The sequence below is a fragment of the Pseudopipra pipra genome, chromosome 5 (genome assembly GCF_036250125.1).
Source record: "Pseudopipra pipra isolate bDixPip1 chromosome 5, bDixPip1.hap1, whole genome shotgun sequence".
NCBI lineage: Eukaryota > Metazoa > Chordata > Aves > Passeriformes > Pipridae > Pseudopipra > Pseudopipra pipra.
The window spans coordinates 18,586,093-18,611,921 of record NC_087553.1 but is presented as its reverse complement, the minus strand read 5'-3'; the positions used below and the strand labels follow the sequence as shown (position 1 = coordinate 18,611,921).

The 25,829-nt window shown below is 46.3% G+C and overlaps 2 protein-coding genes across 7 annotated transcripts in view; both read left to right on the top strand.

Annotated features, from left to right (window-relative positions):
• Positions 1-2,300, top strand: part of ATP6V0A4 (ATPase H+ transporting V0 subunit a4) — a 29,315-nt gene extending 27,015 nt beyond the window's left edge. For 4 of the 5 annotated variants that reach the window (XM_064654762.1, XM_064654759.1, XM_064654764.1 and 1 more), the window contains one exon: positions 579-1,006. In XM_064654762.1, coding sequence (XP_064510832.1) covers positions 579-672 — 94 coding nt within the window. In that variant the 3' untranslated portion in view covers positions 673-1,006. Of the gene's footprint in view, positions 1-578; positions 1,007-1,248 lie in introns of those variants that run through there. The other variant, XM_064654763.1, reaches the window with a different exon arrangement.
• A 131-nt stretch (positions 2,301-2,431) lies between these two features.
• SVOPL (SVOP like) lies at positions 2,432-25,307 on the top strand. Of its 2 annotated transcripts, XM_064654765.1 has the most exons (15): positions 2,432-5,631; positions 7,239-7,409; positions 8,495-8,586; positions 9,611-9,709; positions 10,151-10,222; positions 10,327-10,451; positions 11,924-11,987; positions 13,450-13,575; positions 14,939-15,067; positions 16,548-16,621; positions 18,551-18,753; positions 19,889-20,000; positions 21,044-21,125; positions 22,619-22,708; positions 23,049-25,307. In XM_064654765.1, exons 2-15 carry the CDS (start codon positions 7,331-7,333, stop codon positions 23,208-23,210), a joined length of 1,509 nt encoding a protein of 502 aa, XP_064510835.1. In that variant the 5' UTR covers positions 2,432-5,631; positions 7,239-7,330; the 3' UTR covers positions 23,211-25,307. The 2 variants fall into 2 exon arrangements, with proteins under 2 accessions (XP_064510835.1, XP_064510836.1); XM_064654766.1 differs by lacking the exons at positions 2,432-5,631; positions 7,239-7,409; positions 8,495-8,586; positions 9,611-9,709 and having other exon boundaries at positions 10,152-10,206.
• Positions 25,308-25,829: the final 522 nt, after the last annotated feature.

Genomic DNA, 25,829 nt, shown 5'->3' with positions numbered 1-25,829 from the left:
ATATCTGCCTTAACTGGATGTCAGTGCAGGCAAGGACAGCAGTGCAGATGCACTGTCAGGCTAGTATGTAAGCGAGACCAAGGTGGCAAAACACCCTTTACCACCACCATAACTCGTCTTCCTGCCTGAGCAGCCAAGCTGTGGTTTTTTTCCATCATGTAATGTCCCACCACAAACCAGAAACACTGACAAGGAAAAACAGGGTGCAGGGTGCAGGTGCTTGTCATTGTGCAGGGCACGGGAGATGTCTGTCTCCTACCAGAGTGTTAAACCAGCAGGTGGTTATCCCAGCTCTCAGAGCTGCTGGAAGCAGGTTACTGGGCAGGCAAAGTTCTGCTGACTGGCCTCACAACAAGCATTTCCAGGCTGGCTGATGGAAAGTCTAAGCTGATGCATGCCAGGTTGCTCCCTGGGCTGCCTGTGTTTCACTGCTGGCTCCAGAAAGAGCCTATGTCCTGTCTCAGAGGCCACTATCTATCGTGGCCTCCCTCTTCTCATGGGTGCCATGTATAAGCCTCTTGGCTGCCAGTAGATCCTGCCTGTGAGCAGCACTGATGCCTTCCTCTGCTCCTCCCCAGGGTGGAGTTTCAGAACAAGTTCTACGTGGGAGCCGGGTACAAATTTTCTCCATTCTCCTTCAAGCACATCATCAGTGGCACTGCAGAAGAGTGAAGCCAGTGCATCACTGCTTCACTCCTCAGACCAGGCTCTGTTTCCTTGTGGTTGCTCACCCACAGGGTAGGGTATATGGGATGAAAGAGAATGGGATGTGGCCCTTGAAAGAAGAGCAGCTGCAGATGAAAATGTAATAGCTACATTCCAATATACTGGTGTATCAGCTGAGAGCTGAACTGTATCAGCTGGGCTGGCTGGACCCTTGGCTGAGTGTCTCCACTGATGTCTTTGCCAAGTACCTGGTCCTCAGCATTTGATGAAGTCAGCTGCCTACTGCTTGGTTGAAAAGAGGAGATGTAGCTTTTGAATTAAACCAGTTATTAATAATCAACTCACACATGTTTTGCTCCATTTACTGCCTCGTCTTTGTGGTATATTTCTTTCAGAGGAAAATATGTTTTGGCTGTTGTTTTAAGCTGTGGTTGATCATGTGACATGATTAAGTCCCTTACAAGATTGTAGCCCGTCATTTAGCACACAATGCAAACCAGCTCAAAGACAGATTGTATTGCAGGCTTGCAATTTTCTACATGCTTTACTAGAATAACCTTCTTTTTATTTGATTTTCTCCAGGGCTTGACAGCACTGTATTATAGATGTTTGCACACATCATCACTTAACAAAAGTGTTAGTTTTGACCTGTGTAAACGAAAGACTGCACCCATTTCAACATTTTTAGCCATTTTATTTATCTCTGTTGGCTTGTTTCTCACTGGAGACTTAAGATGACTCCTCCTGTGCTGTATGTTTCAAGATGGGTTGTTAAAGCAGATTATGTAGAAATGCTAATACCTAAGGAACAGAAAGAAGAGTGGAATCAAAGCAGTTGACATGAATTTGAAGTACTGATGTACTGTGATCTTCCTAAATATTCATTAATTACTAATCTTTCAAACTGAATAGTGTTAATCAGGCTGTGTTTTTTTAACCATTAAGTATGTAAAGAAAACAGAGCACACCAATGGATTTGGAGTGGACAGTGTTCCCTTTCATGGGACGTAACCAAACAGGCCCTTATTTTCAAACCTCACATTCTTGATATCCAGCTCCACCAAAAAAACAACCTGGGAGTGTTCCCAGCAGGACACACAGTGTAATGAGTCATCACAGGTAATATTTCTGCAGCATTCAGGCTTGAGAGTCACCTTCAGCTACAGCGACAGGGGAGAAAATACAGCCCCAGGCAAAGCAGTTGTTCTGATTTTCTCTTGTGGTCTCAAGAAGCCACACTGATGTTGGGCACTGGTTGCCAGCAGAGCCACGAGCCTTTTTCAACAACAGCTTGGGTTAGGAGCAGCAGCTGGAGCTGAGAAGAGGTGGGCATGGGAGTGTGTCCATGACCCTTGCATGGTCTTGTGTCACCAGTTCTTTGGGCATGGGTAACCTACAATACAGACAAAAACCACATGGATATCACTGCAGATGGTGTCACAGTTGCTCAGTGTATGCTCATCACCTTTGTTTCTTCCTTCCAGCCTGTTTTGTTTATTCCTATTCAGGAGAAAAGCAGTTTTGCAGCAAGAAAGGCCAAAGTAGTTTTGCATTACCAAACACAGAGAAAACCATTTGCTTTACGAAACAGCGGGTGAATTTTCTGCACAAATACACATTTTATCTTTATTACACCTTTCGATGTGATTGCGGTGTAACTGAGAAGGTGATTACCAGAAACAGAATATCTGTTCCTTTTAGAACTTCTTGATGCTTTGCTTTTTGTCTGAGGTTTACATTTTAAGCAAGAAAAGCAAGTTATCCTGTGATTACTGCAGGTGATGAGATGGTCTGTTGTTTACTGTACTGAACAGCCATTCAAAAACTGGGCTTAATTCCATATTCAGCTCTCTTTTTCTGTGCACAACTGAAAAACACAGCAGAGCCTGTGTCTCACTTGAGCATTTGTGATAGAGGGATGGCACTTCCCCACTCCACAAGTGGACCAGGCCCACTTATAATCAGGGAGCATTCAGATGAAATACTGCTGAGAGGCACGGTTGCACTGATACACTTTGAGGAGAGCCCTGGCTTCCATCTGAGGTTTTTGAAGAATTCTTTAAAAACCCAGAAATGTTCCAGAGAGTGCCTTGTTTTTCAAAGGTTTTCCTGGAGAAGATAAGGGAGATTTTGGAGCAGAGAAGAGCAGTGGCTGTTTGTTTACTTGTACATCTGCTCAGCTGAATGGGACCATGTTTTCTGGCTGTTTCTGTGGCTGTGGCCATCGCATGTGGTCAGGTCCAGCAGAGACCACTGTTACAGACTAATAGGCCTTCTTGGTACAACAGACCAGTGACTTTATCTAAACTTTGCCCATTGCTGGAGAAGGTGTGACTTCAAGCAAGCCAGGGCCTCAGTATGTCCCACTGCTGCAGACTCAGGATTGGTGCCTAGGGTGGAATGGGTGCTTCTGGACCCAAAGCTCGTCCTGTGGGTAAGGAGTTGTTTGTTTCTGAGAATTGGTGACATGAGTTACATCATTTTGTAGGAAACGAACATTAAAAAACCCTCAGTGAATGACCATGTAGGAAGGGAAAGGGATAGCAAAGTCAAGCAAACTGTTTTCAGTCACACATTCTTTCCTGAGTATTTTACTCCTCATGAGAGCTATTGCTGTGTGTGCCTAGGCCCTCCTGCCAGGACAACCTTGTGATGTGGAAGATGAAGAAAGTATCGAGTATTTTGGGTATTGAGTTTTTGTCCAGTCCCTTAGGTCATCTGGGCTGGTAATGATGAACTGGCTTTTGGAATGAGCTTTTATAAACTCCAGAAGTCAGTTTCTTGGAGTCTGGCCTCTGGCTCCTGGAGCAAACAATACTTTCCTCAGTGTTTACACAGATGATGGCCCTCCATCATGTCCTTGGCCAGCATGGAGACCTTTCTTCTTGCTCTCGGTCTTTTATTTCTTCTGGACCTTTCATGCATGTAGACATTTCCATTTGTGCTTTATTCTAACCAGCCTTTACCTTTCCATGACAAATAATTAAAATATCATAAGGTCGCTGAAAAAAAATTATAGACATAGTATCCCTTTGTGCAATCCAGAACACCTGGGCCTGAAAGTACATCTTCATGGCTTAGAATTTCACTGGTATTTTGGTCATTTTTTCCCTTCTGTGCTGGGAAGCTGGAATGCTGAAACATCTGTGCCCTCCTGTGATTGCATGTGCACTGTCTCAGATTTTGCAATGAAAACCAAATGGTATGGATCTGGCAGCCTGCATCATGCATGTCATTCAGCAGATGCCAATAACAGTTGAATATTGGATATTATTAAGAAGGAGAGGTAAAATAAGGCTGTGAAATAGCATATGTTGGCTGGTAGCAAATGTCTTCCAGATGCTTATGGAAGCATAAGATTCAGCATGGGAGTAACATACTGTGATAAAACTATTGCAGCATTGCTGCCAGCTCAGTGTACATATTTCAAAACAGAAGGATTTTGGGAACCCTCATGAGATACAAAGACAAAAAACCTCCCAGCATCTTTACTGGCTTATACCAATGTCAATATTTAGTAAAGGTAGACATGTACATTCCTAGTCAAGAGCCCGTAGCTGTCATAGCACTGAGATTTGCTGCACAACAGGGTTGGGATCACTGTGGCAGTTCAAACCAGGAACGCTCCCTGCATTTTGCTACTTGGTCAGGAAATTTAGAAGGATGAAGCAGATGAACTTGACCTTATTTTTCTGATGGTGCTGGTATCTGAGTTGGCTTCATCTGGCCTAAGGAGGGTTGGTGGCTGCAGTGCCCAGCCACTGCTCATGGCTTTGCAGGGGATGGTAAAGGTGCCTTATATGGGCACTGATGCTGCAGGAGCCACCTCTGAAACCCATCAGCTTGAATCCAGCTGGTGTTGCAGTAGGGGTCTCCTCAGCATCCTCCCTGCGTCTACTTGGGGTCATTCTTACAAAAAGGGATGGGCAAGTACCAACACCTGTGGTGGGCAGCACCTGTGGAGGACCTGTAGATGCCATGGGAAAAGCACAGATCAGCACTTGGGCACTCTGCCTGCAGCACCTATTTCTGGGGGTGGAGGCAGGTGGAGAGGGATGTGCCTGTGCCCAGCAAGGAGGAAACCTGACTCCTGAGAGCTGGATCCCAAACCCACAGCACCACCAACACTGTAAAAACTAAGTAGCAGAAGAGATACAGTCATAAAGGAGGAAAGGTCTGCTCCTCTTGCCTGAGACACCGCAGAGGTAAGAAAACCTCACTAAGTAAATAAATATTTAATCAAGTCTTGATTAATAGTGGGGGGTATCTGATCATTCACCTGTGAGGGGAATTCTCACAAGAGGGAGGTCTCTGACTTTACTGACAAAGTTCCCAGCTGGTGTCACATGCAGAAGTGCACATTGTGTGGCCTTTGTGCCTCACAGCCCTCTGGTGTGGGCTCATGTCATCATTCTGACGGGTCCCAGCAGCAGTTTCACTGCACTCTTGGTTGCTCCCTTCAGATGGAGGATTGTTATTTTCCCTGCCAGCAGCAGCTTTGTCACTGCTGTTCTCCTGGCTCATGTAACTGGCATTTAGGAATTGGGAATTGCAAATAGTGGAAAATTTGTGACTCCCTGAAGATGCATGATAGGCACTAGCTGTTCCATTAAGGCAAACAGGGCTGCAAAGGTTTGGCATGAAATCCTGGGTTTGATAGGAACTGTTAGGAGGTTTACTGTGCCTGCAAAGATTTCTAGTGTTGAGATGCTAGAGAATGTATCCCACCTGCTCACCCGCTGCTATTTGAGTAGTGTGGTTCTCCCATTAGGTGCTATCCAACATCCTGATACCTCTGAGAGTGTCTGTCTACTGTCAGGTATTGGAAGTGGCACTGCAGCCTTCTGCTTGAGCACCTGGTCCTCACTGGTAGTTCTGCACAGCAGCACCAAGGATTGGGGTTCCCTCCCCTTGTCTGGAGGAGTTGTGGCACTTCCCAGAAGGAGGGCATATGGCCCAGAGTAGGTAAGTGCCAATGAAATGTTCCAACACCCCTCAGCAAAAATTAGCAGAACATCCCAGCATCAGGATGAGTGGACAAAGGCCCAGGGCTTGATCCTTTTTCTTCCAACACCCTTGACGTGCCTGCCACAGGCTTTTGGAAGAGAGTAGCTGTTTACCAGAGGTGTGATGTGGCAGCTTAGAATGTGTTTGCAGGTCCTTAGTCATAAAGGAGATAAACTGGTGCCCAGATTTTGTTATTGCAAAGCCTTTTGCAATTCAGCCACACAGTAGATCTTTACCTCTTCTTGTGGGATCTTCCAAGCACCTTTTTTGATTTCTGTTGAGCCAGTTCCACTTGGAAATGGTCCCTAGCTGTTGGCCATTATGGTCAGCTGGTGGCACTGTGTGCTGCTGCCAGCTATTGCTGCCTCTGAGGACACTGTGAGACAGATGTAAGCAATATCCTACACATCCTCTTGCATGCTGGACTGTGATGATCTATAACAGCAAGGTCAGTGTATGTGATCCGACTGACTAATCTGCCATTAGCCCTTAATGACCTCCTTGTGACTGCACCTTGGTATAATGCTTTCAAGGTATCCAGCCTGTGAGTACTGTAACTCCATGCTTCCCATGTTTGTGCTGCCCTCCACCTCAGCTGGGGTTTTGTACCTTTCATTAGATGCTCTCGGCCTTTAATTCCCTCCAGCTCTCCCCCTACTGCAGCCTCCCCAGTGCTGGTTTGCTGTGAGTTCTGCCTGGGCCAAGCCCAGCACCTCTACAGGGAGGTAATCAAAGCAGAAGGTGTCATCAAACTGAAGATCTGTTGAGCCCCCCCCCCAGTGTCTGAGCATGTACTCAGCAGAAAAGCTTGTGGGTTTAAGCCGTCAGTGTGCTTAATCCCTGCCCTGGGATTAAAGTGAGCTTTTCTAATGAGGAAAAGCAACAGTGATGAGGCCAAGGGATCTAGCACTGGAAACCAGAAACACCAGCAGAGGCAGCCAAGTTCTCCCTGTCACAATCCATGGCTGTGTTTCTTGATACCCTGAGAGGATGGGGATTAGCACGGCAGGGGGCGAGGCACAGGATAAAGTTTGCAGCAGGAAGTTGTGTGCTGGCAAGGTGCAGGCTGGGTGAGGAGGAGTTTGGGCTAGCCATGCCATCTTCAAGCAGCCGGGGTTAGAAAGTTGGATGGGTCACCTGGCTCTGCCCCACTGGGGGCTCCCATCAGGCTGAGAAATTACGGGGTGCAGCACCTCTACTGCCCTCTCAAACCCAGCACCCATAGGGGAGCCTCCAACAGAGACAACCACCTACTAGTCATATCATGTCTTGGCTCTTGGAGATGCAGCATCTTTTAGACTGTTTCTGCATTTCATTGACCTCTGGGCTAGGAAAGTCATCACATGCTCTCTTGTGTTAGCAGGTCTCTAGTCTTCCCTAAGGCAGTCCCTGAACTTTCCATAAAAACAGCCAGTGCAGTGTGATGACTGATCTCTGTCAGTTCAACCAACTTACCTTGTGAAGTTTCTATCTGTTCTTCACCAAAACCATGATGGGAAGGGATATCTCCCAGCAGCTGCATGAAACAAACTATGTTTGACCATATCCGAATGTTTCCACTCCAGCACAAGAAACTGCCTTGCTGTCTTGTGACTGTCCAGAGGTTTCACAGTTAAATCCTAGCCTTGTCTGACGGTGGATCCCAGCAGGAGCTGAGATGGCCACTGCACCAGAAGAGGCAGAAAATGCTATTGGCTTGGAGGAAATCCACACAGAGAGAAAAGAATCACCAAAAGGTGGGTTTGTATTGGCAGGACTAGAAATCTGGGTCCTCATTTAGCTGGGGTAGGGGGAGGGTCCTCAGTCCTGCTACTCCAGCTACCTAAATCTTCTGTAACTGGAACCACAAACAGCAGCATCATACGACTCCTCTCCCATCACAGCTACCAGTCTGGTGACTGCTGCCTACAGCAGTGGGAAGAGCTGGCTGGTTTGGCTTTTCTCAGGCCTCTTCTTTGTGTAAACATTTTATTATATTGGTGATTTGATGACTCATTTATTTTGGATATTATTTTTTTAAATTTTATTCTATTTCAGAAGTATTTTAAAGTGAAAAAAAATGTTGAAAAGCATCTAAAAGGGCCTGCATTTGCAAAAAAACCCGAATTTCTTCTGAAATTCTGCAGTTAGTTCTGTTTTATTTCAGAGGTAGTCTTGATGAGCTTGAGATTACTTTTTTGGAAATATATAGCCTGACAGAAAAATTTATGCAGCTCTGACTTTACCTAAGTAAGAGTTTGAAAGTATTCATATAGTGAAATCTTTCTGCAAAGTCTGTTTAGAAGGGTGACCCAGCCCTGATCTTGAGATGCTTCTTTTGACCATTAAATGGGTTAAGTGCTGAGGGCGGTGAAGAAGTCAGGAATAAAGGCTTAGGGCATGAAACAGCCCAGAGCTCAGAGCTGTGCTCATCTTGCAGGAATTGGGCCTGGGGCAACCCTCAACTCACACCACTCCTGCTGGGAGAAGGACTGTATCCCAGGAGTGCAGAGGGACTGAGTGTCACAGCAGTTTGGGCAGGGGAAGGCAGTAGAGCATTGCCCAGATGCAGTCCAAGCCATAGGTTTCTGAAGCAGCTGGGGTAACTCAGTGCAAGGCTGTCCTTCCTCCATTACCACTGGCTGCTGTTTCAGCAACCCCTTGCCATGCCTGGTCACCAGAACGCCCAGGGGCTGGTCAGTGAACACACAATTGGTAGATGTTTCCAGTCTTTTTCCTGGTTCATTGCTACAGGAGCATGAAAAACGTTGACATTTCATGAAGAGGAGGTACAATTTGACTGCTGACAGTTTTTGTTTCTCTATTTCCCTTTGGTGTTCAGGGCAGAAGACATTTACAGTGGAAGAAGCTGTGGAAACCATTGGGTTTGGGAGGTTCCACATCATGCTCTTCTTCATCATGGGCAGCACTGTGGTAGGTATCTGCAGCCATCTGCACTGACCTGAAAAAAATGTTCTTATTTCTCTTATTATTGTGCAGTAATAACCATAAACACTGGGAGCACATATTGTAGCCCGTTTTTTTTCCCACACATGCCTTCTCAAGCAGGATTTCTGCTATTGTTATCTTTGGCCAAAGTAGATATTGGCCACATGGATATCACACCTATCTCAGGGCAAAGCTGAGCAGGATGGCCCAGAGCACCGTGGCTTGGCTGCTGCCCTGAGGCACTGTCAGGGCATGTCTTCAGTAGTGCCTGAGGGCTAGGTTCAGCCTCACATTGGCATTTTCCATGTCATCTCCATGGTGCCCAAACACTGAGCAACACAGCACAGGAGGGCTGCCATCTTCTCACCCTTTGCTACCTGAAAAATTTCCTAATTTTCATGGTCTTGGGTAAATGGTGTATCTGGTTTGAGAACTTTGGCAAAAGCCTGAGGCCAGGCTGGGGTAAAGATGTAATGAGGGTATATTCAAGAGAATCACTGCAGCTGAGGCGTAGAAGTCTGTAACTATGTGTAAACAATAGCCTCACTCCTAACTGAAGCCAGCTGCTGGGGCAAACAGCCAATGGACCTATGAAGTTTTTAATCAAAAGCAGTTTTAAGAGTTCATCTCTATGTTAGATTCCTGAATTCACAGTCAGCTGCCTAACCAAGCAGATTCATTTCCAGAGGTGGTTGAAGGTCTTCCACTAGCACAGCAGGATAAGAGTCTCCTCTGCTAAGGATTGACTCTTTCCAAAATTCCTAGATACAGGGTGTACCTAGATACCTGCTTTCTAGATGCGCTTTTCTCCCCTCCTCTCCCTGTTGCCAAGTGCTTGCGTCTTCCAGATCAGGCACAGGGCTCAGACCACTGTGGAGGCACCATGGCTTCACAGGACTCTTTTGACACCGTGGGACTGCCAAGGTGCAGGCTTGTAGGACTGAGAGACTTTCCCCTGTGGGCTCTTTCCGGTTTCCCTTCTTGCTAACAGGTACACTTGTTTCCAAAGGTGGCTGAAGCCATGGAGATCATGCTAATAACTGTTGTGTCCCCTCTCATCCGATGCGAGTGGCAGCTTCAAGACTGGCAGGTGGCTTTAGTCACAACGGTGAGTGACTTGTGTTCCCCCCAGACAGGTTATCCACCATGTGGTCACTGTCAGGGGCTTTGTAAAGTACACTTCCCAGTGGGCCAAATAAATTCCTAGGGCCTTTGTTCAGGAATAAGAACAGTACCACAACTGTAGAAAACCAGAAATCAAGCTGACAAGAGCAGATGTCCATTCACAGAGCTGTAATTCCAAAGCAAGTCCCCACTTCCATGTTCTTATTTTGATGCCCTTGCCATCCATCCCCCAGCTTTGAGGATTGAAGGAGTGAGTGCCCACACAAAGGAGGTCATCCCCTGACAGCTGCCTTATTCATGGTTCTGGGCACTGCAGTTCATCCTGCTGCCCTGGGAGCATGCAGCTCACCCACAGTTCAAAGAGTAGAGCTTCCCAGTGCTCCTGGGAGTGGGCCCTCCACAGCTGTGTTTCAATTCCCCTTAGATGGTGTTTTTTGGCTACATGGTCTTCAGCATAGTGCTTGGGCTCCTGGCTGACAGGTATGGCCGCTGGAAGGTGAGTGAGTGCTGGGGGCTGCACCACCTTTTCCTGAGCTCCACGGGAGCCATGCGCCTGGCTGAGCCTGTGGTTTGATGACCCTGATTTTTCCCCTTTTGCAGATTCTGCTGCTCTCATTCCTCTGGGCAGCCTATTTCTCCCTGCTGACCTCGTTTGCCCCATCCTACATCTGGTTTGTGTTCCTGCGGGCCATGGTAGGAGGTGGTGTGTCGGGTCACGCGCAAGGGTAAGGCTGTGCCTCATGCCTTGTGGCACGGGCAGTGGCAAGCTCACCTTCCCAGGGAACTTAACAGAGGCACTGACGGGCCCTGAGGGGCTGAGTTCCTGGGTTTACAGCAAGACAGGCCCTCCAGCTCATCTTGGCTGACCCTGGTGGAGTGCTGGGTCTCCGTGCACTGAGCCCAGTGAGCTGTGGCTGAGCTGTGACCTGAAGGCGATGGTGGAGCAGGGGCCTTCAGGGGGGCTGGAAGGGGAAAGGGGATAAAGTTCCCATATCACCAAAATGCTGTTCTGTAATTTCACTAAATCCTAGTTAATCAAACTAATTTGCAGTTCCCAGGGACAGAAGGGGCAACTGGTTTACGTTAAATTGGTGACAGAGGGATTATTAAGCACATATAAAAACAATTAGACAGGTAACAGAAGAGTGAAGGCTGCTTCCTTGTAAAAAAAAAGTCACAACAATTCTGCTTAAGTAGCAAATTCTTTTTGAATGATGTAAAACATTCTAACTTAAGTGAAACTTTTTGTCCTGTTGGGGCAGAAAGGGGGATGTGGCAGGGAGAGGAGAAATTCACAATATTAACAACCACTTCACTAGGAGCCTGGCTAAAAAACTATTTTGTCTCTCTCAGGGAAACAAAAGCAACATTTCAGCATCTTCTATGGTTCCTCAAAGCCTGGTTGCTTCCCACACAGGAAAGCCCAGAACTGGTCATGTTGGTCTGAGCACCCTTTGCTGAAGTAGAGGAAGGATAAAGGGGGAAGATCTGCTGTTGTGACGAGAAGGCATCCTGTGCCTGCGTCATGCATCCGCTGACCTCCTGGCACTGCCTCCTTCACAGGAAGGTCCCCATTCCCTGGCCATGGAGGCTGCTGCTGAGCCTCATGAGGATGGAGGGAAATTGCACATTTTATGAAACACTTCACCAGCTGAGACAGAAGGAGCCAATGTGGGTCTTTCCCGACCTCTCTCTCTGTCCAGCCAAGGAAGCACAATTCACACCTGTGAGCCTGAGAGATGCCAGTGCCAGGATCCCTCTGCACCAAGGGCTATTGAATCGTTTAAAAAGTGGAACAGAGTGTTGTCTTTATTTAATGAAAATAAAATTCACTAAAACTGTTTGATTCTATGAACATACTCTATGCCTATGCTGGCACTTTGATCAGCCCACAGGACCTTCTTGTAGGTTTCCTAATGTACAGAGTGCAGAGTTTACCTGCTTGTACCCCACAAGCGTGGGCTAGAAAGGATTCATGCCTTGTGTTTCCTTTGCATGTAATTCAGTGCCTGCCTGAGTGGAAGGCATAATGAGCAGGGATTCCTTGTCTCTGGGTGCTCAGTGGTGGAAGGGGGATGGTGCTCTGTCTGTAGGCATCAATGTCCAGCACTGGCTGAGCTGAGCTAAACTGTTACTTGACTTGTATGGAAATTCTCAGTGTTGCTATATTTCTGCATTTTTTTCCTTTTTTTGCTAGGCTTATCATAAAAACGGAATTTTTGCCCACCAAATACCGAGGATACATGTTGCCCTTATCTCAGGTAAGAAGAGTGAGCCCGTTACTGTTTCTTCTAGCTGTGAGTCCTGGGAGATTTGTCTCACTGATGTTGGGAAGCCAGGTCTCCAGCGAGTCAGCGTTTCTCCCAGATTTTTCACACCTGTCTGGGTCTGAGTGAGCGTCTGCTGCCTCCTGCATCCTGGAATGTGGCATCTGTGTTACTAAAGACATACACAGGCAGCTGCCTGCAGAAGAGAGGCAATATCTTCTCAAATAATTTGATCCTCCAAGCATTGTATGGGAACTTTGAATGCTGGCTGACACCAACCAGTCTCATGATTGTCCTATTGATAATGGGGTTACCTGCTCTGGTGGGACCAGTGCTGATGGACCAGCAGGCACTGGAGCTAGTGGCATTCCCAGGCCCCTCCATGCTGAGGTTCATCCTCCCCTCTCTTTGGATCCCCAGTCATAACAAATTATTTATGCAGTGATTCCCAGATAAGGGAATCTGTGCCTCTCCCTGTCCCTGCTCAGGGATGGCAAGGGGCTTTGCACAGGACAGGGCTAGCATAGATAGTCACAAATTTGGCCTGAGACATGCTGTGAGGGTTGTGCCCACTTGCTGGGCAAAGACCACAGCAAAAGTAACTGGGGTTATTGTTTACTGAAGGCTTCTGCAATGGGCACTTGCTGCATGTGCAAATGATCAGTGGAGACCCCATTGAGCCCACAGATTTATCTGACTGTTGAACCAAATGTGTTTGGTGGCAGGGATAATTCGCTTTTCACTACAGTCTCTTTGATCCCAGGGCATCATTACAAAAGTGTCATCAGAAACAGAAGAGTTTATAAAAGAACAATCTTGTATTTCTCCCTAGAAATTTGTTATTTCTGCACACAGATTATTCATGAACTTGCCGTAGCTTTTATGTATTTTTGTGTAATTTGTGTTGGCTGAGCTCCTTTGGGTGGCCCCCTGGAAAGGGATGTCTCCTAGTGGCAACAAGTGAACTACAGAGAGGAATGTACACGCAGATTGGAGGCCAGATTCTCTTTTGGTAGACTTGGCATTGAGTCTACTGGAGAGCCACCAACTTTCAGCAGTGGAAATCTGGCATGGTTTTGCCTTCTGAGCTTGTAAGTCTGCTGCTTCCCTGCAGAGATTTAGACAAGAGGAAAATTCATGAGCATAAGCATTAGCAGAAAAGTCACTGGAAGGACAAAAGAAGTGGCTTTAAGTACAATGGTATCCACAGCAAGTTGTCTGTTTTCATCTGCAGCTAATTAAGACTATCTTCAGCTGTTCCTCCCCAAATCCTTGTCTTTTCCTCTTTCCTGCCACCTAAGGCCAGCTTCTCAGATAGCCACGGGATGGCTCAGTTGAACCTCAGCATTCCCTAGCAGAGTTCCCCACCTACCCATAGGATCAGACCAGAAGGGAAGAAAATAAACAAATCATTGCCACGTGTTCATGTTTTAACTCCTTTCTTTCCCTTGAAAAGGTGTTTTGGTTGGCAGGATCTTTGTTGATCATTGGCCTGGCATCAGTGGTGAACCCAACCATCGGCTGGCGGTGGTTGATCAGAATTGCTTCCATTCCCGGCATCCTTCTCATCCTGCTGTTCAAGGTAGGAAGATCTCCACTCCCCACTGCACTACCACTGACCTGATGTCTCCCCAGGCACCAAGAGGCACTGCTCTCCACCCCCTGTAAGGTTGGGACTATCCTTTAGTCCTCCTTTCATCATTTCAGCCCTCTCACCCAGGAGCTTGGTAAGGTCCTGATGGCTTGGTGGAGCTGCAGACCAGCTGCTGGGGAGGTGTCACCTTCCCAGTGATGTCTTGGCTTTGCTGCTCCTCTGTAGCCTTTCAGCACCCCAGGTTACAGTGTCCAGGATGCCAGCAGTACCCAGGGATTGGGGTGATGGGCCAGGCACTGAGAAGGAGACAGGCTAGGCAGGGTATGCAAAAAATCACAACTAATATCCTCAGTCTAGTGTGGCCACAGTACATCCTCTTCAGTCTTTACATTTTCTATGGCTGAGGAAAGCAGCCTCAGTAAAGCATTCACAGAACATGTGAAGGTTGAGCACAGCTTCCCCAGGTTTAGTTCTCCTTCAGAAATATCAAGCTCAGACATAAGAACTGTCTTATTTGTGGGGGTGATGTGGAAAATCCCTATTTACAGTGTCCACAGGCACTGCAGTCCTGAGCTGTGGCTGGTGGAAGCCACACAGATGTAAAAGCCCTTCCTGCAGCTGAATGAATGCACAAGTCCACCTGGGGTGCCACCTGGGCAGGCAAAAGGTCATTGTGAGTGTCCACTTCTATAACTCTGATGTTTGGTTTCCTTGATTATTTTTGCCAGAAAAAAAAATGGATAGCAAAAGTTCTTAGTCCAGAATTAAAAAAAAAGACTGAGTCAGCATACATACCTCTAAAAAAATGAGTCTTTAATTCATATTTCAGTGATACAGATGTAATTGCTTATAATTTAAAAGTATTTTATTTTGGAAAGAGCACTGAGTGAGGGTGAACATTGTAAATGCTAGGGAGGAGTGAGTTAGTTCCTAAACTTCAGTTATGTTTTTCTTTTTATTAAAATGGCCTTGTGGTGTCTTCCAGGACTTTTGCTTAAGTAAGTCACATGTGCCTCATCTCATTTTAGAATGTCAATTAATTCATGATTGGTTTTGTTAAGCCTGTATCTTTGGCTCTCACCTTTCTTAAGTGCTAGACACAGATGGCTCAGTGGCAGAATCCTGGGAGCTGGACCAAGAAACAGGTTTGTTGGGCAGGGTGAGCCCCCCAAGCAAGGGATGTGGGGACCTGGAGGGGTACCCCAGGGCATGGCTGGGCAGGAGGACAGGCAAAAGGCTGCTTTGACTCATGGAGTGCCCCTGCTAACCTGACCAGGCCCCTGGGCGTGACAGGAAGCTGAGTAGGACAAGAGGGGTGCAGAAAGGCTTTCTGACGCCACTCTGCTTTCAGTTCATCCCGGAATCGGCACGGTACAACGTGTCCACGGGAAACATGGGGGCTGCCCTGGCCACGCTGCAGAGGATAGCCAGGATGAATGGGGCGGCGATGCCAGAGGGAGTGCTGAGAGAGCCAGCCAAGGTAAGTTGAGGCTGCATTGCTGCCCAGCCCATCCATCCTGGACTTTTCTTTTGGAGAGATTGGAATCTTGGCCCTCAAAATGGAATGGAGTTTTCTGCTTTTTTTTCTCCTCGTTTTGTGTTCGCTCAAAAAAATATTGTGCTAAGGAAAGGTTTATTTCCTTTACCATGAAAAGGGCTCCTGGCAAAGCACATTCTTCCTTATTGCCCATCCGTCCCACAGGGGTGTTCCCTGTGCCATGAGACCTTGGAACTGCCCCTTGGGGTCCCTCTCAGGGCTGTGACCAGGCAGGCTGAAAGGATCCCTGCCATGAGGTCAACTCAGTGCTGCCAGAGGCTTCTCCCAGCCCCTGGCCTGGCTTGTCCACTGTGTCCCAGCACCTCAGGTTCCCTGAGTGTGGAACCACTGACCAGCAGAAGAGGATCAAAGCAGGAGAGACCATTTCACAGCTACCAGCATCTGCACCTGTAAGCAGCTGAGCAGCTCAGGAGTTAATCACTGCTGGACTGAAATGCCCACAAGTGTGTGTGGGTGTTTCAGGAGCTGGGGCCCAGCACCTCCCCCCAGGCTTCTCCTCCTTACCCCCTAGTCTGGGCTCTGCATTCTGGTAGGTGGGAGGACTTAGTCAGGTGGCTCCTCTGGCCCCCAAGAGAGGAAGATTAGACAAATCTATTGTCAAGGGCCTCAAAATTAGTATCCAGCTCTTTTAAGTCCCTTTCCTGGACCTCTTTGCTGCTTATTCAATCCCACAGGCACCAAACATTGTCCTTAGCAACTCATGCAAGATGGTGCTATTGTAGTGGAATTAATTAGGATTAAAGCTTCCCTGTAGTTTAATTGAATTTATGTAATGGACCCACATTGGCTGTGGGAAGCGTTTTTGTTGGTTGTGCACCCTCTCAAGCTTAACCAATGAGGAGGAAAATAAAAATAAAGGCAAACCAAACCACTGCTGTGAACTCCTCTCCCCTCCGTGGTGGGATGCTGGGGCAGCTGCTGGCTCCTGGGGAGCAGCAGGGCAGGCAGGGTCCCCCAAGTGCCTGCCTGTGTCTGTGCTCACTGGCATTTCAGGCCAAAAACTTGCTTCACAAGCAGAGCAGCACGTGGGGCAATGGGAGCTGACAGCAGCCCCAGCAGTGCTGGCCCCATAAGAAGCAACCAAGGCCCCCTCTGGCTCCATCATGGTCACACTGGGGCCAGACTGCTGGGATCTGTGAGACCTGCTGGGAGTGCTCAGGATGTTCTTTCTCCCCCCTTCCATCCTTTGCAGTGCATCCTCCTGTGGGCATCTTTTGGGAAGTGAGGCTTTCCTCTTTGCAGGTTTGATGGGGTTCTGTCTTGCACCGTCTGTCAGTCTGTGCCACCAGCAGCCTGGGGCAAGGGCAGGGAGGCCTGGGGTGGCAGCTGCTGCCACAGGACATTTGCCCCTGTATAAAGGATGCCCTTTTTATAATTTCTATTTCTAACATATGGTTTGCAGGAAAGGGGAGGAAGATTCAAGGACCTCATCCACCCCAAATACCTCAGAACCACTTTACAGATATGGATCATATGGTAATTTTTTTTCTCTTGTTTATCATCTCATTCTCTCAGTTGAAAGTGTGCAGGGAGTAGAAGTCTCTCGTTGACTCTGCCATTACAAGGCACCACTCTGCCTCAGATGGTGACTGCAGATCCTTGGCAGCTGGAGGGGAGTATGCAGACATGGATCACCACAGGTTTGCCCTGACCTCAGACTATTCCTCAGACACCCTGACTGGTTGCTGTTAAGAGAGGCAGAAAAGGGCTGGACATCCAGGGTGGTGTAGGGTGCCGTGAGCCATTTCTCAGGACAGGGCAGCTCATGGAAAGTTGATTGGGAACCAGGTGAGAGCCACAGGAGAAAGCCCACGCCTGCCTGCAGCACGCACCAGCCATGTCCCCGCAACTCCGCTTCCCTTCTTGGTGTAAACTTGTTCTTCCCAAGAGGAAGACAAACATACCACCTTTGCAGGCCAGCCAAAGTCCCAGTGAAACAGGGCTCTGACAGAAACACATTAACCGGTGCCAGTTCCACTCACTGGAGAAAATTAAGATTGAAGAAATGGGTTTCATATGCAATGTTCCCAGTAGCTGTATGCGAGGGTAATACATGTTTCATTGACTTTGCTGTCTGGAATGGAAATGTATAAATAATAGGTCCATGGGAACACATTGACCCAAAATGTTGCTAGCCAGGCCTTGAATTTTTTATGCTTTTTTTCTTCTTGACTTGTTATGAGTGTTATGAAATATCATTTTGTTTTTTAATCTTTCTTTCTCTCCTAGTCCTCTCAGGAGTTTCTGGCATGTTCTTGGGTTTGCATTCCCATCCCTCCCTGCCCCAAGCATCTCCTACCTCCCCAGGCAGCCCAGATTCTGCTACTTGTGTCTGAAAATGCTGGGGGGAATAAAAAAGTGAAAATTACTTCTCAGCCTGCTTATGATTATGCATATGCTGAATTACTTGATAAAGACAAGGCAAGGCTGCCATCACCAATTCTGTATTCTTGACAGCCAGCCAGGGTGCAATGTGAGCCTCTCCAGCCAGTTAATGAAAACTCCTCTTGAAAATCCCTGGGTAGAAAGGATAAGGACTAAAAAATAACCTGGGTATTTGCTTCATGGGAGCTGAAAGTGTTGAGGCCCGATGTTGAGATTCCCTGGTTCCCCAGGAAGGGGTGGTTTGGAAATGTCTTCACTTATAGCCCTGCATTAGGAAAGGGACTGAAGGGGCAGGCTCTCCTCAGCATGGCCACAGCAGGTCACCTGCTGCAGAGCAAGAAACAGAAATAAGGGGCAAGCAAAATGACAAGCATAATGACTGTGGTGGGTTGACCCTGGCTGGATACCAAGTACCCACCAAAGCTGCTCTATTTCTCCCATGTTCAGCTGGACAAGGGAGAGAAAATATGAATTAATGCTCGTGGGTCAGGGAGAGATCGTTCACCAATTACCATCATGGGCAAAACAGATTCAGCTTGGGGAAATTAATTTAATTTATTGCCAATCAAACTAGAGTAGGGTAATGAGAAATAAAATGAAATCTTAAAAGCACTTTTCCCTCACCTCTCCCTTCTTCCTAGGCTCAATTTCACTCCTGATTTTCTCTCCCTCCTCCCCTCCAGTGGAACAGGGGATGGGGAATGAAGGCTGTGGTCGGTTCCTCACATGTTGTCTCTACTATTCGTTGCTCCTCAGGGGGAGGACTCTTCACACTCTTCCCCTGCTCCAGCATAGGGTCCCTCCCACAGGAAACAGTCCTCCATGAATTTCTCCAATGTGAGTCCTCCCATGGACTGCAGTTCTTCACGAGCTGCTCCAGTGTGAGTCCCTTCCATGGGGTGCAGTCCTTCAGGAACAGGCTGCTCCAGCCTGGAACCTCATTGGGGTCAGAAGTCCTGCCAGTAAACTTGCTTCAGTGTGGGCTCATAGCTGCACCTTATTTATCTTTTTTCCCCACAGGCTTGGCATAGCTTTCGCTTATTATGGCGTCATCTTGGCCAGTGCTGAGTTACTGGAGCGGGACGTCGTCTGTGGCTCTGCAGCCCCACCAGTGCAGGACTCTGGCGATGACCCTGAGGAGAGCCACAGCCCCTGCCACTGCCACTTCTTTGGGCCCACTGCCTACCAGACCATGATCATCAGCACAGCTGGAGAGATCGCACGTAACCTCCTTCCCCTCCCTGCCCTCCTGTTCCCTACTGCAGACAGCCAGAGCTCACTGCTAAGGTTTTAGCTGTGCACGCATTGCTGGCAACTTCTGGGACACAGGCCATGAGACCGTGGCAAAGGGGAAACAGAGGGCATTGCTCCCCAGGTGAATAATTCAGTTTCTGGTGACAGCACAGGTCCTTCCAGGAACAGAGGTAAAGACCTCCTTTGCAGTTAGTACGTACCAACAGCCTTGGTTAGACTCCAGGGGAAATTGCTCTTAACATAACAGAACTGAGCCTGGCTTCCCAAATATGCAGATTTTGGAAAGTCATAAGCAAGGATTGCAAATAGTTAGATCGGCATAATTGAATGTATCACATGCCCTACTTTCCAAGAGATGGTGGCCTTGGGAGCAGATACTGTGCTGAGCACTACAGCAAAGGACAGCTAAGTGCCCAGGGAATCTACAACAAACCAAACTGCTCCCTGGTGCAGCCTGCCTGGGAGCACTGGGGGATGGATGGTAGGATGGCCTAAAGCATCCATGTGGCACTCTTGAAAGAACTTGGTGTGGTGTGTGGGTCTGGTGTTACAATATGCCTGAGAGGTGCACGTTTTCCCTGGTTCATGTCTCAGCAGATGAACAACAAAGCAATGGTGTGTTGGGTCCTGCAGGGGCAGCCAGGCTGGGATCAGTCCAGTGATGTGCTCAGGTGCCTGCTGGGCTCCTGGCTCAGTGGGGGACTCAGTGGGGTGCACTCCAGGCCCTGGTGCTTGGCTGGGCTGTGGCTAGAGGGAGGAAAACCACCCAGGCCTGTGCCGCTCACCCAGCGGGTGCCTTCCTTGCACAGCTCAGGACAGGCATTGGTGCCCTGCCTCAGCACAGCAGGGCAATTTCAAAGAAGCACAGGCTCTGCCATCTGAGGGGAAGGGTGGAAAAAAAGGAGTATGGGTGCAAATTACAGGGTTTGGGTACAGGAAAAGAATTATAGGGTTTGTGCATTTTATACAACATTTGGTAGGCACTGGGGATGCAGACAGGTGTCTTTGAGGCACACTGCATAAGGTCTGTCAAGGCAGGCAATCACTGCAGTTCTAATGTTTTATGCAGATCTAATGTTTTATGGTTTTCCTTTTTATCTCCAGTAAATCCTCTGAACATTCTTGGCATCAATCTCCTCGGAAGACGTCTGAGCCTGTGTATCACCATGGCATGTACAGCCCTATTCTTTCTTCTCCTTAATATCTGCACCTCCAGGTACTCTGACTCAGACTGTGGGTCTTCTTGAGGGTCATGCAATGCTGAGGGCGAGACCTATAGTATTCTCAGGTCACCAGTCTGTCAGGCCAGTAATTCTTTTAGACCTGAAAAAAGCCTCTGACTAGTTCCCCTTCTTCCTGGGAAAGCTGTGGCAGCAGATGCTGTGGTGCAGTGGTGTGCAGAGGGGCTCACTTGTATTACTGAGCCCACATGGCTTCACCTTAGCATACAACAAGCTGCTTTTAGCACAGTCTAGAAAAGAAGTAATATTTTTCATTCACTTTTTCCCCCCCTTTCTTTCTTTTCTGGAAATGTTACATATGTCTGCTCTAACTTGTAGAGTCAGGCCCTTCACGAGAGCTCAAGGCATCAAGAGAAAGTCTGCCACAGGTGCTGTAATTTGTCAGGATGCGTAAGATTGATCCCTCTCAAGCTGGCAGAGCTTAATGGTTACTGAAAATCAGGATGGCTTCACATTGAAGTTTCCTCTAAACCGCCTGGTAGCCTGAAGGCTGCTCGCCACAGGTGTACATCCCTTCCCCATGGAACACCGGTCCTGGAGGCTGGCTGGAATACTTGGGAGCTGGAGTGGAGGCTGCAGATAGTTGTTAAGCTAAATAAGCCGATGTCAGGAAGCTTCCAGTCATTCAGTGAGCTTCAGTGCTGTTAGTATTTTCAGGTTTCCTTAAAGCTGAGCCTGACCATAATATCTTCTTGCAAAAGTTCTATACAGGGACCAAAAGGGAGGGCCAGGCTGGAAGTCAAGGGTTTACCATGATGCTGAGGGCACCAGCTGAGCCACTCGGGTCCTGTTCAAATCATTTCTCTAGCCTCTAACACTGGCTTAAAGGAAACCTTACATGTAATAGCCTGTTGTCAAACATGCCTCGATGATGACTACTTGTCAACAATCAGCCTTTCCTTATGCTTTCCCTTATATTAAGCTGGTAAAAGGCTTAGCACAGTGCATATATTAGGTTGTATCTCTGCTGATTTCTGCTCAGTGATGCTAACTCTGCCCCACATGGCTTTCTGTCTAGTGCAGGCATGGTTGGGTTTCTCTTCATGCTGCGTGCCTTGGTTTCAGCAAACTTCAACACCATCTACATTTACACAGCAGAGGTGGGTCCTCCTTGAAGTTTGTTATGCTGCTTGAAATACCATTTGCATATACCCAGGAATGCTATCTACTAGTTTATTGATTAGCTAGTCACCTTTCTTGAACTAAGTATCTCTGGCTTCCTGGCCACACTGTTTCACATGCAAGATCAGAGAAGGAATCAGAAAACCAGCTGGAGATGACAGGAGCAGGTGGAAGAGGAATGCTCTACTGAGCCAGCTGCTGGAAAAAACCCATTATTTTTGAGGATATTGGGTACCACCATCTTTCAAACCCCACAGTCTTTCCCCTCTCTAACCCCTGCAGTTAGAAAATAGGCTACCACTAAAAGGAACCTTTTCCAGACTAAAGGGACTGATGTAGTAATACTGAGGTAGTATATGAGGTTATGTATATGATTCTTTTCACTTAATGGAAATTGCTGTGTTCTGTCTGCAAATAGTTTTAATCCTTCAGAGAGCTTGTCCTTCCTGCAGCTTTGGAGCCATGAGTTCTGCAAGTTAAGTATGCATTGTTGGGCTTTTTAGTTTTTCTTTTTTTAAAAAAAAACAATTGTATGGAGTTAAACGTATTTCCTTTCAAGTGAGTAAAGTGATAAAGAGCAAACAAAAGTAGCTCTCCATTTTGGCCTGATATTTCTTTTAATAGTGCACTATAGTATCTAAACTTGCACCAGGCTTGTAAAAATACCAAAATTTTAGTAGTTTTGACTGGTGTTGATGTAAAGAGCATTGCTGCAACAGCCACATCATAAAACAATTCTACTCACAATTTAATCAATGGTCAAAACCAAACTTGAAAATTCCCTTTTAAGCCATGTGCCTGGACTCTTATTGAATTAACTTACTCCATTCACTTGGCCCAGTAAAGTATCTGAACAAAGGCTCATGTGAATATACTTGCTAAAATCTGTTAAGAGAATTTAAAAAAGTTAAACAAAATTCATACTTAAAGTGTTTTATTGGCACAGGTGTTTGGGAAATGTGAGAGATAAACTACACAAAACATATTCTTCTAAGCCTGGAGCTTTCTTACTGGGATCTGTTTTTTCTTTTTCCTCCTTCTAAACAAAAGTGCTGCTGATAAAAATGAATAGGCAGTCTTGAAGGCTGCAGTCAATGTCCTTTCTTCCTGCTTTCCAGATATGGGCCCGGCAATATTAATTGAATTCTTCCTTTAGCACCCAACTCTGTGACTTTGGTGTGAGCTGCCCAGCGTAGCTGGGAGAAAGGTGATAGTAGAGGTGCTAAGCAAATGCAGGGGAATCACCTCCAGTTTTGATTGACTTGCCCTAAAACTTTACTTGGGGCAAAAAAAGAGATTTGTAATGGCTCAAGTGAGACCTAAAGCAGCCTTTCTTTCTTTTCATTTCTTATCCCACTAGCTGCCCTTGATAACACAACGGGTTTCTCTGAACAAAAATTAACAAAAATAAAAGGTACAGATATCACAGATTGGTGTTGCACTAATCCAGTTTCTTTCTGGCCTGTTTTAGGTTTATCCCACCACAATGCGAGCGCTGGGGATGGGAACAAGTGGGTCACTGTGCCGTGTTGGAGCTATGGTGGCCCCATTTATATCACAGGTAAGAGCATGCTTGATAATGTCGGTAAACATTGCGATCATTGCTGTCAGATATAGAGAGATACCCCTGACGTTCATCCAAATAAAAGGGTGTAATCAATCACCCAACCCTGTACACAGAGTATTTGGATGGTCTCTGACAGATATAGCTCTGCATAATTCTCATCATGGAGTTCGTCTTGGTAGTATCTGTTACTTCCTGAAAGCTCTTAAGATTCACAAGACATTTTTCTATTGCGGAGTCTCTCAGCTCTTTGTGACCTTTCGTTCACTCTTAGTTCCTAATTAAGTGCCAGCCCCCCATACCACCAAGCTCATGTTCAATGTTCTTTTGCCTGCAGGTCCTTATGAACGCTTCTTTCATTGGGGCCCTGTGTCTTTTCTCATCTGTGTGTGTTGTCTGTGCGATCTCTGCGGTCACACTGCCCATCGAGACCAAGGGCAGGGCCCTGCAGGTGTGTATCACCACCCCAGCAGCTCCTGTGTATATAAATGCTGTTTAGAGACTGGAGCTGATGATTCAGCCAGAATCCAAACTGAACTCTCCTGAGGTTTCATAAGCCAGATAGGCAAGCACAGGAACATGCTGTTGCAGTTATTCCAGCTGCCTAAAACTCATTTCTTGTGAAAGAATAAACCAGAATGCCAGCCTCAGCCACCTCAGTTTACATGTGAGCATGTTAGCTTTAGCTCGTGCAAGCCTCTCTTAATTCCTACCTTCAATCCAGACTTTGAAGTTGCTACTTCATAGGCACATGTTCTGGTTTGCCTGTGCTGCAAGGAGGGAGGACAGCAGATGCATAGAACACTTTAAACTAAAAAAGCCATTTCTTCATCAAATTCAGGGCTACAGCCCCACCTCCATCAGTCCATTAGCTAAGCCCTTAGGGTTAGTGTTCTTTACAAAGCAAACAGCCAAAACACTTAAGCACAAAGATTAAGGAGGCAAGTTTAAATTCAGCCAGCCTCCCATATGCAAGTCACACTAGTTTAATTAGAGGAGGTGGTGAGCACTTCTGTGATTCCAGTCAGTTCATCTATACCAGCAGGGCATGCATGCAGCATGGTCACATCACTCTGTGTCACTCTGCAGTCTTACCTGTATAAACCACAACACCATGGGCTAAATAATCCATATTCTTTAGTAGCCTAAAGCATGGCAGATGATTTATCAAACTGGTTTATGAGGGCTTTGGAACCAGACTTCAAAACTCCCACATATACAAACACACATGTATTACATACAGACACACACAAACACACACTCTTAACTTCATTGGGTCACATCTTCTAAGGTTCCCCCAAAGTTCATGGGACAATTAACATTAGGATTTTAAGGGTTAAAAAATTAATTGCTGCCTGCTTCCTTAAATGACTGCCTTTTAGAAAAGCATGTGCTTTATGGTTTTATGTAATTCGAAGTAACTGTATAATATTTCCTAGAAGACTGGGGTGAGGTGGAGGGGGCGGGATCAAAGTTTACATAAAGAAATGGACAAACCAACTTATTCTTCCCTCCTGGGTGAAATTCAAACCCATACAAAGAGGCCAGAGAGCCACTTAGACCTTCATAAGGTTGGATTTACAATAATTACTAAGGAAAACACTTCATTAAAACTGCTTTAAATATAAAAGCTTTGATTCAGCTACAGCTGGAATAACTTCAGCTAACAGCAGCTGAGAAAAATACAAGTGTAATCGTTCCTTAATGGGATCTCTCTTTTCCTGGGGCACTAACTCAATTAATTTATTATCCTCCTTGTTACAAATAAGTTATAAACTCCAGCTGCTGGCCTTTACATGGCACAAGTCAAAAGAACGGAAAAATAAAAATCTGTAGAACTAGTTGTGTAGGCAGAGAAGCGCCTTTTAGATCTTAAATTCAACTTATGACTCTTATCTCATGGTCACTTAAGAAGTTACATTTCTGTCGTGTAGCCATTCAGGGATTGACAAATGATGACTGTTGAACATGTCATCCAAGGGCCTCACACAGTACAGTCATCCAGTCCACACAGGAATTTAAATACATGATGTAAAAGCTCTTTTAACATGGCAATATTTAGTGCTAAGGCTCCAGGCAATAGATATGTTCCTTAAAACTAGGTCAAAATGAACCGACTAAATGAAATCTATGTAAGTAACTTTTTGTGAAATCTAGACACTGACATTTAAAAAGCACATCTACTCATTTCAGATTATTAAGACAGTATCAGTCCACTCTCGAAGCAGTTAGGGAATTGTTTGTCAGAAGCGAGACCTTTTGGACATATCCAAATGCGTATTATTTTCCACTGTATCCATTTCTGTTGGTTTTCATGTGCATTTTATTAATTTTATGTATTTTTTTCTTTTCCCTTTTTAGCAAGTAAAATGAAAACAAGTGTTTGATGTTGGACTGGGTAGGAAAGAAAAACAAACCTTTGGAATCTGTCATTTCCTGTGAGCTGCATTTGATGTTGATTGCTTCTCCATACCATTTCCATTATAAAAAAATTGCAACTGAACAGTGTGAAAGTTATGATTTGTATAGAAAAATGGAAAATTTCTCAAAGATGTTCCTTTTCTTATGATTCAGTAAATAGATGCTTTCTACCCTTCCTGTGAAGTGAGATGATGAGTCCTTACTACTGTCAGTAGTGACACTGAACACACACACACACACACACGCACACACACACACACACACACACAAAATATTTTAAAAAAAATAGGAAACCCATTCAGTGAATTGAGGTAAAGGGGGGAAAAATACACAAAGAAGATATGGTCTTCGCCATAGCAGCTTGAAAGAATATAATACTTTCCTCAACTCTTTGTGCATATACCATCTGCATGAAGTAGCAAAAATTTAACATCTCAAACCTCACTGCAGTGACAATTTCTGAGGATTGTTAGGGTGGTGTCCAAGACCACAAAATAAAAGGTGAGTCATATTTTTTCCAGTGGATTATTTAAAGAGAGACATTTTCAAGCAGTTTACAGCAGACAGCTAAGTAAGGACTGTAGGAGTACATCTACTCTCCTCTCCCAAGTGTTTTCCACCAGGATAACTTGAGAATGGAACTGAGTAGGTGTCCAGCTTCACCTCTAAATGCATTAAAAGCCTCCTAATAAATCTG

Bases quoted from the DNA above. Each gene is read 5' to 3' on its own strand.
- SVOPL (XM_064654765.1), top strand. From the start codon at position 7,331: ATGGCCACTGCACCAGAAGAGGCAGAAAATGCTATTGGCTTGGAGGAA. The intron at 18,754-19,888 runs GTAACCTCCTTC...TTTTATCTCCAG, and splicing joins CACAGCTGGAGAGATCGCAC to TAAATCCTCTGAACATTCTT. The intron at 22,709-23,048 runs GTAAGAGCATGC...TTTTGCCTGCAG, and splicing joins TGGCCCCATTTATATCACAG to GTCCTTATGAACGCTTCTTT.